We start from the raw sequence: 13,308 nt of genomic DNA, 5'->3' as shown, positions 1-13,308 counted from the left end.
CTACACCCCCCCCCAAACACACACACGAAGCTGAGGGAAAGCTAGAAAAGTGACAATTAAAGGAGACAGTCCTCTGCTGAGTTCCATACCCGGTCGCGAAATGAAATGAGATATTAAAGAGGACGATATAGGCGGGACATGTAGCATGCATAAGAGGTATTGGAAACGCATACATAAATTTAACTTGAATGCCTGAAGAGGAGCAACCACGTGGGAAGTCTAGGTGTAGAGGGCAGGATAGTATTAAGACAGATTTTATACAAATAGGCAATAAAAATGTTAATTCGATTTTGCTGATGACTTCCGTCTCCTGAGATATAGCGTTGTATAGACTTTTCGGAAAAAAATAACGCCCCCCATTCACAGTGTCGAATAATAAGCCACCGTGAAGCAGGCAGCAAGCGGGGCAACTCGGTTAAATTTCAACAAACTGCATGGCGTCACATCCCGGAAGATAGATCTCTTCACATCTACCTCTCAAGCCCCTCGCAGATCTGTCAGGTTTAAGACAGGGATACATGAGGAGTTCTTGTGAGCTCGGTAATGAACATCCGGTTTACGTAAAGAACGGGAGAGTTCTTATCGAACTGAACGCCATAGCTCAAGCGGTTAGTCGCTGGCTTCCCATCGCAGCGGCCCGGGTTCGATCCCGGGTCTGGTCAAGCGTGATTTGTGGTGGATAAAGTGGCGCTTGGGTAGGTTTTCTCAGAGTATTTCGGTTTCCCCTGCCAATCTTCATTACACCAAATTCTCCATCATCATAATCACCCGGGGCAGGTACAAGACGCCAATCAGTGGCCCCCATGCCGAGTGGACCGAACTGGACTCCACCCCCCCACTAAGCGAAATTAAAAAAAAATAACTTATTTGTGTAGCAAAAAATTAGAATTGGGAGGAGACACTTCTGGAAGGAAGATATAATTTTTAGGTGTTTAACAGTGTTTCACCTACAGAGGTTATACCTCCTAGAAAGAGATCTGGGCGGTGTATTTGATGTCGTGTCGTTAAATAGTACAATAAATAAGATGTAAAACTGCACGTTTGAAGCTTTGCACCAGAGAACTGTCAGGATACAAATCATCACTGAGAAAAGAAATACTTCTTATGTTACCAACACAAGAAGAATAAATTTTCCCACTCATACTGCACTTGACGGTGTTGTAGTTTTGTTACTTTTCCTCTGATAACGGGATTCCAGATGAGTGAGATGTGAAAGCTGGGTTGGCTGATCGGTTGATCAAGCAGAGACATGTGGACTGATTCGCTTCTTTCTAATATATTTCGTGGCCTTCTTTGTATGTATACTGGGCTAGTTTTGATATTTCAATTATTAAGGAGCACAATTACAGAACAGCATGAATTTGAATTTTTTTTGCTTATTCATTGTTGTCTTCCGCGCTCCGTCCTTCTTTCTTCCTCCCTTTATTTTATTTCCGTCATCATATTGTCTGAAACACTAAAACTGCGGATTTAAGAATAAATTTCTTCTCATGTGCTTTTACACTTTATATGAAAATATAAAATTATTACTAAACTGTTAATGCAAAATGGTATTTAATCTTCATAGCAGAAGACTGAACATCCATGTCCCGCCTCTTCTTCGGGAAGTCCTGTGTTCATATCGAAGTCCGGATGCTGAATATTCTGACTGAGGATTTCTGTTGTTTTCCAAGGCAGACTTCAGGATTGCGCCTCATATTAGGACACGATCATACTTTCCAATTCATAATTCAGTAATCACCCCGCGATTCGACCCTGTATAGCCTGAGCTACAGACAGCGTCGTTATTTTTTTATCGCTAGTGGGGTGGGACTAAGTCCCTTGTACTGGGGTCACTTCTGGCCTATTGTACCAGCCCCAGATGATAGGTGAGGGTGATTGTGGAGCAATTGGTGGAATGAAGATTGGCAGGGGAAACCGAAGTACTTGGAGAAAACCTGCCCCAGCGCCACTTTGCCCACCACTAATCCCATTTGACCAGACCCGGGATCGAATTCGGGCCGCCGCAGTGGGAAGACAGCGACTAACCGCTTGAGTTATGGCGTGGCCATACAGCGTCGTTAAATAAGACATTTTATTTCCAAGCTTCGGTACTCATGACACGACAGAGACTGAATGAGGCGCGGAAACCTGCCGACGGAGACCAAAGAAACAGACGAATTCTCAACTGCACACCCGCGCTTCATGGAAACCGTGCGGTATCAGTTACGACAGAAGAAACTGTTTGTGGCCTCCGTCACATGTCGAACCCAAAGCAAGATACAAACGAAATCCTGGGACAAGTTTGTCGAGTCGTCTCGTCATACTCCTGCACGTATGGAACGGAAATGCAGAACCGGGGCGGAATCAATACGTAGAGTGAATGCCGAGCAGACCAATCGGCAAATTAAATCTCTTCTTCCTTAGACATGTCTTAATTAGAAGCATTGGTTTCGGATAATTAAGGCCGTTTTCTAATTAGCGACCTTCTTGAAGCTCCCCAGTTCCCACTGCCCTGAAAGTAACATCGAGCTGTGATTATGATGTGCCAATCAGCTCTCATGCTTTGTTGGGAGACCCCGTCTCATTTACGTGCCCGTGTCTATCTGCATGAGAGGGACTTTTATTGACTCTAGTTTCGTCTGCTTTATTCAAGGTACGCAGGCCTTAGACATGCTGGGATATGCTGAACTCGCATTTGTACATTACGCATTCTGTTAGATCTGCATTTCAGTAACATGAGAAGAACTGAGTATTCAGTTTAAAAAATTATACCTTACATTATATTTTAAAAGCACTAGCAGGCAAGATTAGCATAGGCTGAGGGTGTTTGAGAACAGGGTGTTGAGGAGAATATTTGGACCGAAGAGAGATGAAGTGACGGGAGGTTGGAAAAAACTGCATGATGAGGAGCTTCATAGCTTGTACTCTTCTCCAAGTATTATTAGAATGATTAAATCAAAGACGATGAGATTTGCAGGGCATGTAGCACGAAGGAGGGAGAAGAGGAATGGGTTTTGTAACAGGTAAGTTCATTCTTGACATCGACAAGTTCACTTAGTTCACGGTCCTTATAGGATATTTTCAAGTCCAGAAGAAGGAAAATGTTCCTAGTGATCTTTACAACGAAGATGTAGGCCTACTGTATGTATCCTATCAAGAGAGAAAGAAAAGTTTGCCTTATCTGCTTCACTCAAGTCTTCCGTACAGACGAGCACAGCAGAACAGGTTCAGGGAAAGGATCATTTGCAGGAAGAACGTCAGAAAATAAATTTTAACGCCTCAGGGAAATAAATTGTAATTATTATTCGATAGTTAACGAAATTTACTCATATGGGTCAGGAGCAAATAGACATACCCACAATGCAATAGGCTGTTTGTCGCTCCCAAGCTTGCTTTGTAGAAGTAATTAATAGAATTCGTGTGATTGGAAGGATTAATAAACACTGAGGTCCTTTGTTTGCACTGCATCCTTCCTTGAGCCTCGTCTCAGAAGCTTATGTAATCAGGGCTGATTGCTACTGCAGCAGTCATGTGTGGGACCCTGCACGTGCGGAATTCTGATAACGTGACTGAAATTCAGTGTGTCCGGTTACGAACCGGAACATCTGGATGTCAGGGATTGGGGTGAAGACGCTCAGTACTGCAACGCACATCCTGGGCAAGCGTGCGTGTGTGGGTTGGAGGGTCGATGGGCAGAGGGCTGGTGGATCAGTGGCTGCACTAATGGATGGGCGGATTGGTGGAAAGATGTTCGGACGGACGGACGGACTAATGATTGGCTGAATGGATAGACAGAATTAGAGAACAGAGGTACAGATAAATGCGTTGATACATGGATGGAAAGAGAAACGGATAATTGGATTAGCTATAGGTCTAGGTTCAAAAGAGAAAAAGCGACGCCTCCAACAATTCTTCGTTGCCGCGGTAACGTCTTTACCTAATTATTATCTAGCAGAGATAGGACAATACACAGAGAGACTCACAGACGAACCTTTGGTAAGACAGGGATCTCATAGAAAATGATGCGTTCAAAGTTTTTTCTTCTATTTTTGCTTTCATTCCTCGCCGTGGGAGTTTATCTACCGAGCCGTTGCCTAGCAACTGTAGGAGATATGCACATGCGAACTCACAGACTCATGAGAGGAATTTATGTAGTAACAGACAGCATGGAGATCTCATAACCTTACTTTAGAAAAACGGACTAATGATGTACACATTTGATTTACAAGAGTTTTGGTGCGTTTATTTATTTTCTGTAACACAGATATGCATTCACTCACGTGGTGTGATTCTTTTCTTAAATTTATATAAGCAAATGTCTTCAAAACTGCAACAGATTCGGAATTAGTAGGATATGAACGCCCTTCTCCATTCGTACGTCACACACAAAAGAGAAATTTCTTATAGTTTCCAATTCTTTTACATTTCGCACTTCAGTACGTCAGGTACGCCCTAAATATTCGCATAGGAACGGGCTCTGGGTGTCGAACTACTAGACCTTGCAGTCGGAAGCTATCTGTATAACACACGGCGCAGCACTTGAAAACGTCGGGAGAGGAAACCAAATTGCGAGCAGAGCGCACCAATCATATCGAAATGTTCTACTGGACATTCAGCGAGGGAGAGACGTATTAGCCCACAGTGCTGAGTCGCGCATGCTCTAACTGAACATGGCAAGAGACCAGAGTAACTCCAGCCGAAGCTGTTTCTGTGCTTAACCATCCTAACAAAAAGTCTGTGCATGGGTATCGAAGAGTTGTTTACTTCGACACAGAGCAGGAGTGAATGGTTAGCTTCGGTCTCCAGTCGCTTCTACTACTCTGTAGTCTGGAGGCATTGGAGAAGATGAATCTCTGCCCTTGCCTTGAATAAATCCCTTAGAGTGGACTTCATAATCGTCACAACCAAGATGGTACAAATCCTTGTAGCCTCTTTACATTAAGTACACACACTGACAAGGAAACAGGTAGTTTCACAGGCATAAAATTTGTTTTGTTAATTTATGATGGAAGGATTCTTTTCTATCCTGAAAATTGGGGCAGGACGTACACTGAAACTTCAGAATATATCTACCAGACTACACGGTGTCATATCTTATGAGATTATTCTTTACAGTCACTGCCACAAGAATTCAAAATCTCACGATGTACACAAAAATTATGTCCGAAATTATATCACAGCGTTGACAGACAGACAGACAGACAGACAGTTTCGCAATTTGTTAGCACAGTTCATAACAACATGCATTTCTTGCACATCTGTAATTATCTAGTGAACTTTTCTTTTCATTAGCGCTACAGCCCTCGTTTGGGCCTAGGCCTACCTCCATGAAATTCTCCGCTTCACTTCGGTTTTATTAGGTCTTAGACATACGGTAGGACTCCTTGGGCGGGTGATCAGCTCATCGCAAGGCCTCTACCTGTATACAAACAGAAAAACGCCCACAAACATCCATGCCCTGAGTGGAATTCTAACCCACGATCCCGGCTTCCGAGCGAGCGAAGACAGTGCATGCCTTAGACCGCTCGGCTACCGTGACCGGCCAGTGAAGTACAATGTCTAGATTTCAATGTCAGTGAGTCCAGTCCCGAGAATTCTGTCCATAACTTAACCCACATTTGTTGCCTCATTGACTACAGTGTTTCTCCAGATGTTAGTAGACTTGAACCGTGGAATAATTTGTGATTAATGAATTGAGAATTTGTGGAAAGGTGTAATTGTGACCTAATTTTAGATACTGTCCCAGAATTTGCTCGGGTGGACGAAGGAAAACAAAAAAATATTCAGTCTGGATAGTTGGTGTTGCGGGCGAGATTCGAAAGCAGCACCTCCCAAATGCAAATCTATTTCAGGGAACAAAAAAATGAATCGACGTTTATATTTTCCACTGGGAATCATTTATACCAAATTTGCTTTGTTTGCAGTTGTCAGCTTATTTCAAGTTAGAAAGTCCCATTATAGTATTTCATAATGTTCGCATTTAATCGGGAATAATTAGTTCTATTTTAATTGATACTTCAACTTAATGAGAACTATGAACAAACAAACCGCTGCCCAGTCGAAATATTGATGTCAAGCAGAGGCTGTAAGTATACAATTCAATTTATAACACGAGAAGGCTCAGCTGTCATACAAACTCTACTTCTGTTTTTAATTAATTACAACTGTACTCAAAAAGCAAACAGCCTATGTTACCTATTTAAACCTGTAGTAAAACTTGCCTTTGAAGGATCCCCTATTAAAAGGAAATGGGTTTTGGTTGATACCGAGAATTGGGAGAACAGAACTTAATGAAAACCACGTCTAATAAAAGGGGGCGCGTGGTAGCGTAGTTGGTTGAGACACTATGTTACAAGCCGGAAGGTCGCGGGTTTAAGTCCCGATTAGGTCATTGGATTTTTTTTCAATTGACCTAATCCTTCCGGCCGCGCTATGGCCCTCGGGTCGACTCAGGCTCTAACAGAAATGAGTGCCAGGACTTAATTAAATAATTTTCCTGGGGAGTAAAGTGCGGCCGGCCCGTAAGGCTGACAACCTTGCCGCCATCTTTGAGCCGATTGTCTAGATAATGTGGGAGCCTCAACGTCTCAACCCTATGGGCCTTCAGGGCCTGTTACAGGGATAGCTTTACTTACTTTACATCTAATAAAAGGTGTAGTTGTGCACGTGATAAATACTAGGGCATGACATAATACCTTCAACTAAGCTTATGATTGAGCCCTTCCATATAATTTTAAATTAATTATCGTCAAGCATCTTATTATTCGGAATTTTTTCCCCTTGACACTACAGCCCCAGTGGACCTAGGCCTACCTCCATGAACTTCTCCGTTCACTTCGGTTCTTCTAGATCTTACACATTCGGTAGGACTCCTTGGACGGGTGATCAGCTCGTCGCAAGGCCCCTACCTGTACACAAACACAGAAAAACGCACACACACACACACACAAACTAAACATCCATGCCTTGAGTAGGATTCGAACCCACGATGCCGGTTTCCAAGCAAGCGAAGACAGTACATGCCTTAGGCCGCTCGGCTACCGTGACCGGCATCGTTCGGAATTTACAGTATTAAAAATTGTAAACGTTATTAAATGAACTGAGAATAAACAAAGAAAAGTAAATGACCCCTTATGTGAGACCAACTGAGCTGCATATTTGCCATGAACTTCTGTTTGATCCAGGTTTAGTTAAGATATTTTCAAAAATTAGGTATTTCACAGGTTGTCGAGTAGTGGAGGATGCCTCTCAAGGATGAGGAGTGAAAAATATTTGTCAGGTTTAAGATGCGCTCTCTGTATAATATTCGCCTGGTAAACATGAAATATTTCAAAGAGAAAATTATGTCTCCTGTCTCAGAATGTAAACTGCCTCTAAATGGAACCGAGTAACAACGAATCTGCAAGTCTGCTAACAGAGAATTTGAGTCTAAAATTTCCACACAATATATTCCGTGTATTTATATGCACTGCCTTCTCTTGCAGTGCGAAGTAGGGCTGATATCACTAAGTGCATGGTTTTATCGTTGTTTCATTCGTCCTGCAGAACTGGTCAGACTTCCGTTTAACTAGATTCTCAACCACATATACTCGTATGTGTCGACTCTATGCATATAGACGCAGCTTATTGTGTGAAATTCGATTCGAGATAATCGGAGTCTCTGTCTCTTAAGAGCTGATGCCCCGCCGTCACTTCCGGTCTGCTGTTAGTATTTCCAAAATGGCAGTGGGAACATTACACTTGGTTCCATTAAACATAACTTTCGAATCTGGATTCAGCGCTCGTCTTGTACGAGTACACTAGAACAAACGAGCAGTAATACAGCGATTTAATAACTTCTCATTAAAATTCTCGTTTGAAATAAGATAAAAATAGTTTTATTTCAAATTTCTGCTGCAGCTTCAAGTATCTGATGCTTAGAAGGGCGTCCGAACGTCGCTTTATAATGGTAATTACTTTTACTTAGAGAGATTGGATGGGATGGTATGAATTGGATTGATCTAGCTCGGGATGCGGACCAGTGGAGGGCTCTTGTGAACACGGTAATGAACCTTCGAGTTCCATAAAATGCTGAGAAATTCTTGAGTAGCTGCAGAATTGGCGGCTCCTCAAGAAGGGCTCAGCTCCATTAGTAAGTAAGTAATTTAGTAAGTAAGTAAGTACTATTACTGTCATTCCGTAGGCTGGATATATCGGGTTGTGTCTGCTCAACAGAGATAAGGTACTGTGACCGAGATTTCTGGCGATTTTCCTCAATCATTGTAAACAAATGCCGAGTTCATACTTCAAATTATGACATGAAGACCTCCTTCCGCATTCTTTCTAATGATCTTCAGGATGACACTAATGGCAAAGTTTTTGAACACGACATTGACTCTCCAGTTTTAAGAAAGGAAAGAAAATTCTTGATTAGATGTGCAACTGCTGGTTTCTCAGAAAGGACCCTTCCCCATAAGGTTGGTTACATTGATGAAATTACACACGAGGCATCGCTCTTGGAAACGCTGTTTTAACCGTGCGTTTTGCTTCAAATTCTTAATGAATTAATGCATATCCGTGTATATATATAGGATTTAAGGATATTTGTGCTTTCTATCGAAGTAAAATGTACGTTTCCATGGATATAGTGATTATACAGACATAACAACAATGTTAAATAATAAATGTTCGTGCGAAGAGATAAACTTTAATTTCTATAAGACGCTACTCATTAAAAGTGGCTGTTATAAACGAGAACTCTACCTAGTCCTTGACATTAGATTAAACAGACATAACATTTAGCCTTTTAATGTGGAAATGAAGAGACTTACAGAAGTTACTAAGCTTTCACATTTAAAACGGGGAATTAAATAACGTGTCAATTAAAGTTATAAAAGAGCACTGCACTTCGTAATGGGTTCGTTATTCCGTGTTACGTCTACTCGGCCATGTTGATTAATACGTCATATCCCCCGGAAATAAGTGAGAAGAAAATTAATTAACATTCCTTCTTTTTAGCATATCACAACTTCGCAGTTCCTGCCTTGTTCTGTGCTGCCTTTTACATGTTGAATAATTCATTTCATTTCATATCTGAACGTGTTTATACGCTACAAGTGAAACGTTTGAAGGTGAAAGTAATGTCAGCCATTTTGTGTTCTCCGTAGATGGTATAAAACAGGGATCTCTACAGAGCCGAACATATGGACCATTGCAGCACACAGCGGTTTATGATCAATGAGAAACAGCGACAATATCTGTCACGTTATCTTTTTTTAAAAGTTTCTAGATGTTATTTAAAAAACCTTTATTGTCAATAGTTAATTTTTTTTTTAAACCACGTAGGTTCGTGTCCGTACTCCTATCGTCCTTCTTGTATTTGGCAGATTTTGTGCCGCCTGTCTATCTTGATGAGGAGGTTCTTGATGTCGTCCAGGGTTTGTTCGTGGCTTGCTGTGTTGTTTTCACTCATAGGATATAAGTGTATGTATTTTAAATCAAAACACCTATTGTGATGGTAGTTTCCAGTTTGTAATGATGTTCCCTCTGAAGACGGCCCGCAAGGACCGAAACATGTAAGGGAGATAAGTTTTAACGTAGTAAAAACTTATATGTCACATTGGATGGAGTGGTTTGTATTTGTACAGTTCAGATATTCGAAGCTATATAAGTCATGTGAATGACAAAGCTTCATTAAATAAGTTAAGATGGACATCATTTGTCCATGCGTAATTCTTGTTTCTGGAAACATATAAACTAAAAGACATTCTCATAGTGAACCGAAAGGAGAACTCCACTCTGCATGAACTCAGCACTTGTTGCTGCTGTACTCATTAGTGCCATATATAATGAGTTGGCTAAGTAATGTACTTATATGACTATAAGCATACATCATTAATAAAGTCACCAAAATAGAGCTTGCTGCATTGAAATGGATTTATTAACTGCTATGCCAAGAGCAATACGCGGTAATGTCAGACATTAAAATGAATACAAGCACTTTCCCTCGTCATTATCCGCTTCATAGCGGTGCTTTCCAACTGCCTAAGTTAAACAGCATAAAACAGGAGGATGTTGAGGGTGCTGAGTTAGGGAAAGGTGTGTAAGGAAGCAGTCCATTTTAATCCTTACAGTCGCAGTATGCGTTAAATTGAGGGTTCAGAATTTGTAGAAGTGTCGATGAGGCCTACACCGTTTCTCTGTGAGTTCATCTGACGCAGACGCCATTTTGAACAGTTACATGCAAATGTCCGCTGCTAATAATGGCGACAAATTATGAAGTGGCGGGAAATATTAAAGAATGAAAGAAATCTGTTACCATAACCACTCTGCGTAGTGGTTGAGGTGCTACGCTACAAGCCGGAAGCTCGTGGGTTCAAATCCCGATGAGGTCATTGGATTTTTTTCTCAGTTGACCTAATACTTCCAGCCGCACTAGGCCCTGGGGTTTACTGAACCTCTAACAGAAATGAGTACCAGGAATTAATTAAATAATTTTACTGGGGAGTAAAGCGCGGCCGGCGCGTAAGGCTGACAACCTTACCGCCATCTTTGAGCCGACTGTCTAGGTAATGTGGGACCCTCAACGTCTCACAACCCTATGGGCCTTCACGGCCGGTACAGGGATAGCTTCACTTTTACATAACCACTTTACTGGCTTAGTAGGCTGGTATTTAAAGGGTGAAGAGTGATGTGGTGGAAGTATGAACACCCTTTCGCAGGAGAGCAGGTCTCCGGGCTGAGGTAGGAGCACAGTGAGTTCCTGCGCCGTGGTAGCCAGTGCTTTTGAGAATACTGTCTCACTTTATAACCACATTGTTACTTAGTTACATGGCGGCGCCATAGCTCAAGCTGTTAGTCGCTGGCTTCCCACCGCGGCGGCCTGGGTTAAAACCTGGGTCTGGTCAAGTGGGATTTGTGGTGGACAAAGTGGCGCTGGGGTAGGGTTTCTCCGAGTACTTCCGTTTCCTCTGCCAATCTTCATTGCAACAAATTTTGCTTCACCATAATCACCCAGGGCAGGCTACAATAGGCCAATCAGTGGCTGCCTTGCCGAAAGGACCCAACTGGACTCCACCCTCCACTATGCGAATTAATTAAATACTTAGTTACATGGTGTAATTAATTAATTAAGTCCTGTGTCGGCTGTATGTTAAATATCAGTTGGTGAGCTTTTAGCTAATGGCTATGTTGAGTTCTTCTGGAGCTGTTCTGATGAGATGAAAGTAAGTAGGACTTCTATAAAAATGCTGTATAATTTATTTTATTGCTAGTGGGGTGGGACTAAGTCCCTTGTACTGCAGCGACTTCTGGCCTATTGTACCAGCCCCAGATGATAGGTGAGGGTGATTGTGGAGCAATTGGTGGAATGAAGATTGGCAGGGGAAATCCAAGTACTCGGAGAAAACCTACCCAAGCACCACTTTGTTCACCACAAATCCCACTTGACCAGACCCGGGATCGAACCCGGGCCGCCACCATGGGAAGCCAGCGACTAACATCTTGAGCCATCCTCCTACTTTAGTATAAGCTGTATTCTTTTTTCGGGGCGGTTTTGAAAGTACTTTACAACACACTGGACACGGGTACATGGAATTGACCCGAGTTTGCACATATAGGTACTATTCATAATTAAAAATAATCTATGCTCTCTCATTTTATTTTAATTTTCTACCTAGTGTCATACAGCCATAACTTAAGTAAAACAGCTGTGAAGATATCAAGGCCTGTTATATGTTTCATTAAATTATGCTGCATTGCGCCGATTACTTCTAAGTTCGCCTTTAGAGGCCTCTACCAGAACTACTAATTTCCGAAAACGTTTATTTTCCCTTAAAATCGTCAGGCCAGTGTCAATGTCCACTTCTCTCAACACCAGTACATATAATGCTTGTATCAAGGGGGGCGCTGGCGCTCAACGCACCCGACTGCGCAAGTCTGGACAGAGGCGGCGGCTGCTGCTGCTCCTCTTGTGGCGAGCGTGTCCTCTGTTTATACTCGCAGCTCAGTTCATTCCTGTCCGTGGCTAACTCCACACACACAGAAAAAAAAGAAAAATGTGACACACTGTGAGCGTGTGAGAAGAGAGAGAGAGAGAGCGACGACAGTAAAACAAACGAGTATATTCGTGAAACTGGTGCTTTTATTCAAAGGTAGAATAATACTTGACTCACCCTTCAGTTGAAATGTTGCAACTCGCTTAATCTTTCGTGATTTTATTCAAAGCCAGTTTGTGCTGTTCAACAGAAACTCGTTTTAATGAAAAGAGAGCCCAAACGAAAGAGAAAAAACACGAACATGTCTTAATTTATTTTAAAAGAATATAATTTAAGTTTTGTTAAACGTATTCCAAGAAAATTTATTTTATTATTAACTTTAAAACTTAACGAAATATTAGAAAGTATGTACGAATGTTTCTACCCCCTGTAAGAACTGCAAGATCCTAATATCAACCCATGTTTTGCGATTGATCGTCACTTCTTTGCATCGTAACTCAAAGAAAGTAGATGATTCATTGTTGGATAATTTGTGTTTTGTGATTTTCGTGTGTTTTCTTCCGTTTAAGTGGATCTGAGTGTTTTGAAAAGAAAGAAGACCATCATTCGATCTCAGATTATAACTGAGTACATCGATGTTTCATTTATATATGCTGTTTATTTAACGACTTTTTCATTAACTCAAACTGTATAGCACCAAGGGAACGTCAAACACTTCCTAAACAATATTAAATAATAAGAAACAGAAGATTAACCAGTCAACAATGAAGTATTCACGGAAGACAGTGGAGTTAATTTCTCTTATCCTGGCCTTCATTTCAACAAGTAAGTGCCAGTTTGCCTGCAGAGCATCATTACTCTCATTAGCATGTGTCATCATAATAAAAACAGTTATTATCCAATTAAATGATTATGAATCTTTATTTTTACTGTCCATATAATTGCTCGATTATCTNACTTTTTCTTCAACCCTGAAGATGGGGGCGATACGTTCCTCCGAAACGTCGGTTAACACCACATATACACGGTGCCAAATCCCAGAAGACTGCTTTCTTCATAGTCACCGCCGTGAAAGCCTCAAATCTTACATCTTAGAAGTAATTTGTAACATATGAGGCAAGCCCAAGAAGGGCTCAGACTGGTGAAGTGCCCTATGAAACTCCAGAGTTGTAACACTTAATTCCATCATCGGCCTTTAAGTGTGGGGCTGGAACTTGGCTGGTGACGGAGTGAAGTGACGTTTGCCTTGCTAATGCCGCGGATTCGGATGTACTTGTTTCTCGTTACAGCTGAATCGTAATTATCTGGGGAGGGGTGGACAGTGTGACTTTAATATTATGAATCGTTAGGT

General features: G+C 41.7%; 1 protein-coding gene across 2 annotated transcripts in view; it reads left to right on the top strand.

Moving 5' to 3' along the window:
* Window positions 1–13,308, top strand: part of LOC111865754 — a 338,635-nt gene that overhangs the window by 59,585 nt on the left and 265,742 nt on the right. Inside the window, exon 1 of one of the 2 annotated variants that reach the window (XM_023854022.2) lies at window positions 11,997–12,782. The exons of the other annotated variant lie outside the window; for it this stretch is intronic. Coding sequence (XP_023709790.1) covers window positions 12,722–12,782 — 61 coding nt within the window. The 5' untranslated portion in view covers window positions 11,997–12,721. Of the gene's footprint in view, window positions 1–11,996; window positions 12,783–13,308 lie in introns of those variants that run through there. 2 annotated transcript variants of the gene reach the window in all.

Source organism: Cryptotermes secundus, unplaced genomic scaffold (assembly GCF_002891405.2).
Source record: "Cryptotermes secundus unplaced genomic scaffold, Csec_1.0 scaffold183, whole genome shotgun sequence".
Lineage (NCBI taxonomy): Eukaryota > Metazoa > Arthropoda > Insecta > Blattodea > Kalotermitidae > Cryptotermes > Cryptotermes secundus.
This window is presented reverse-complemented; position numbering and strand designations above follow the sequence as displayed.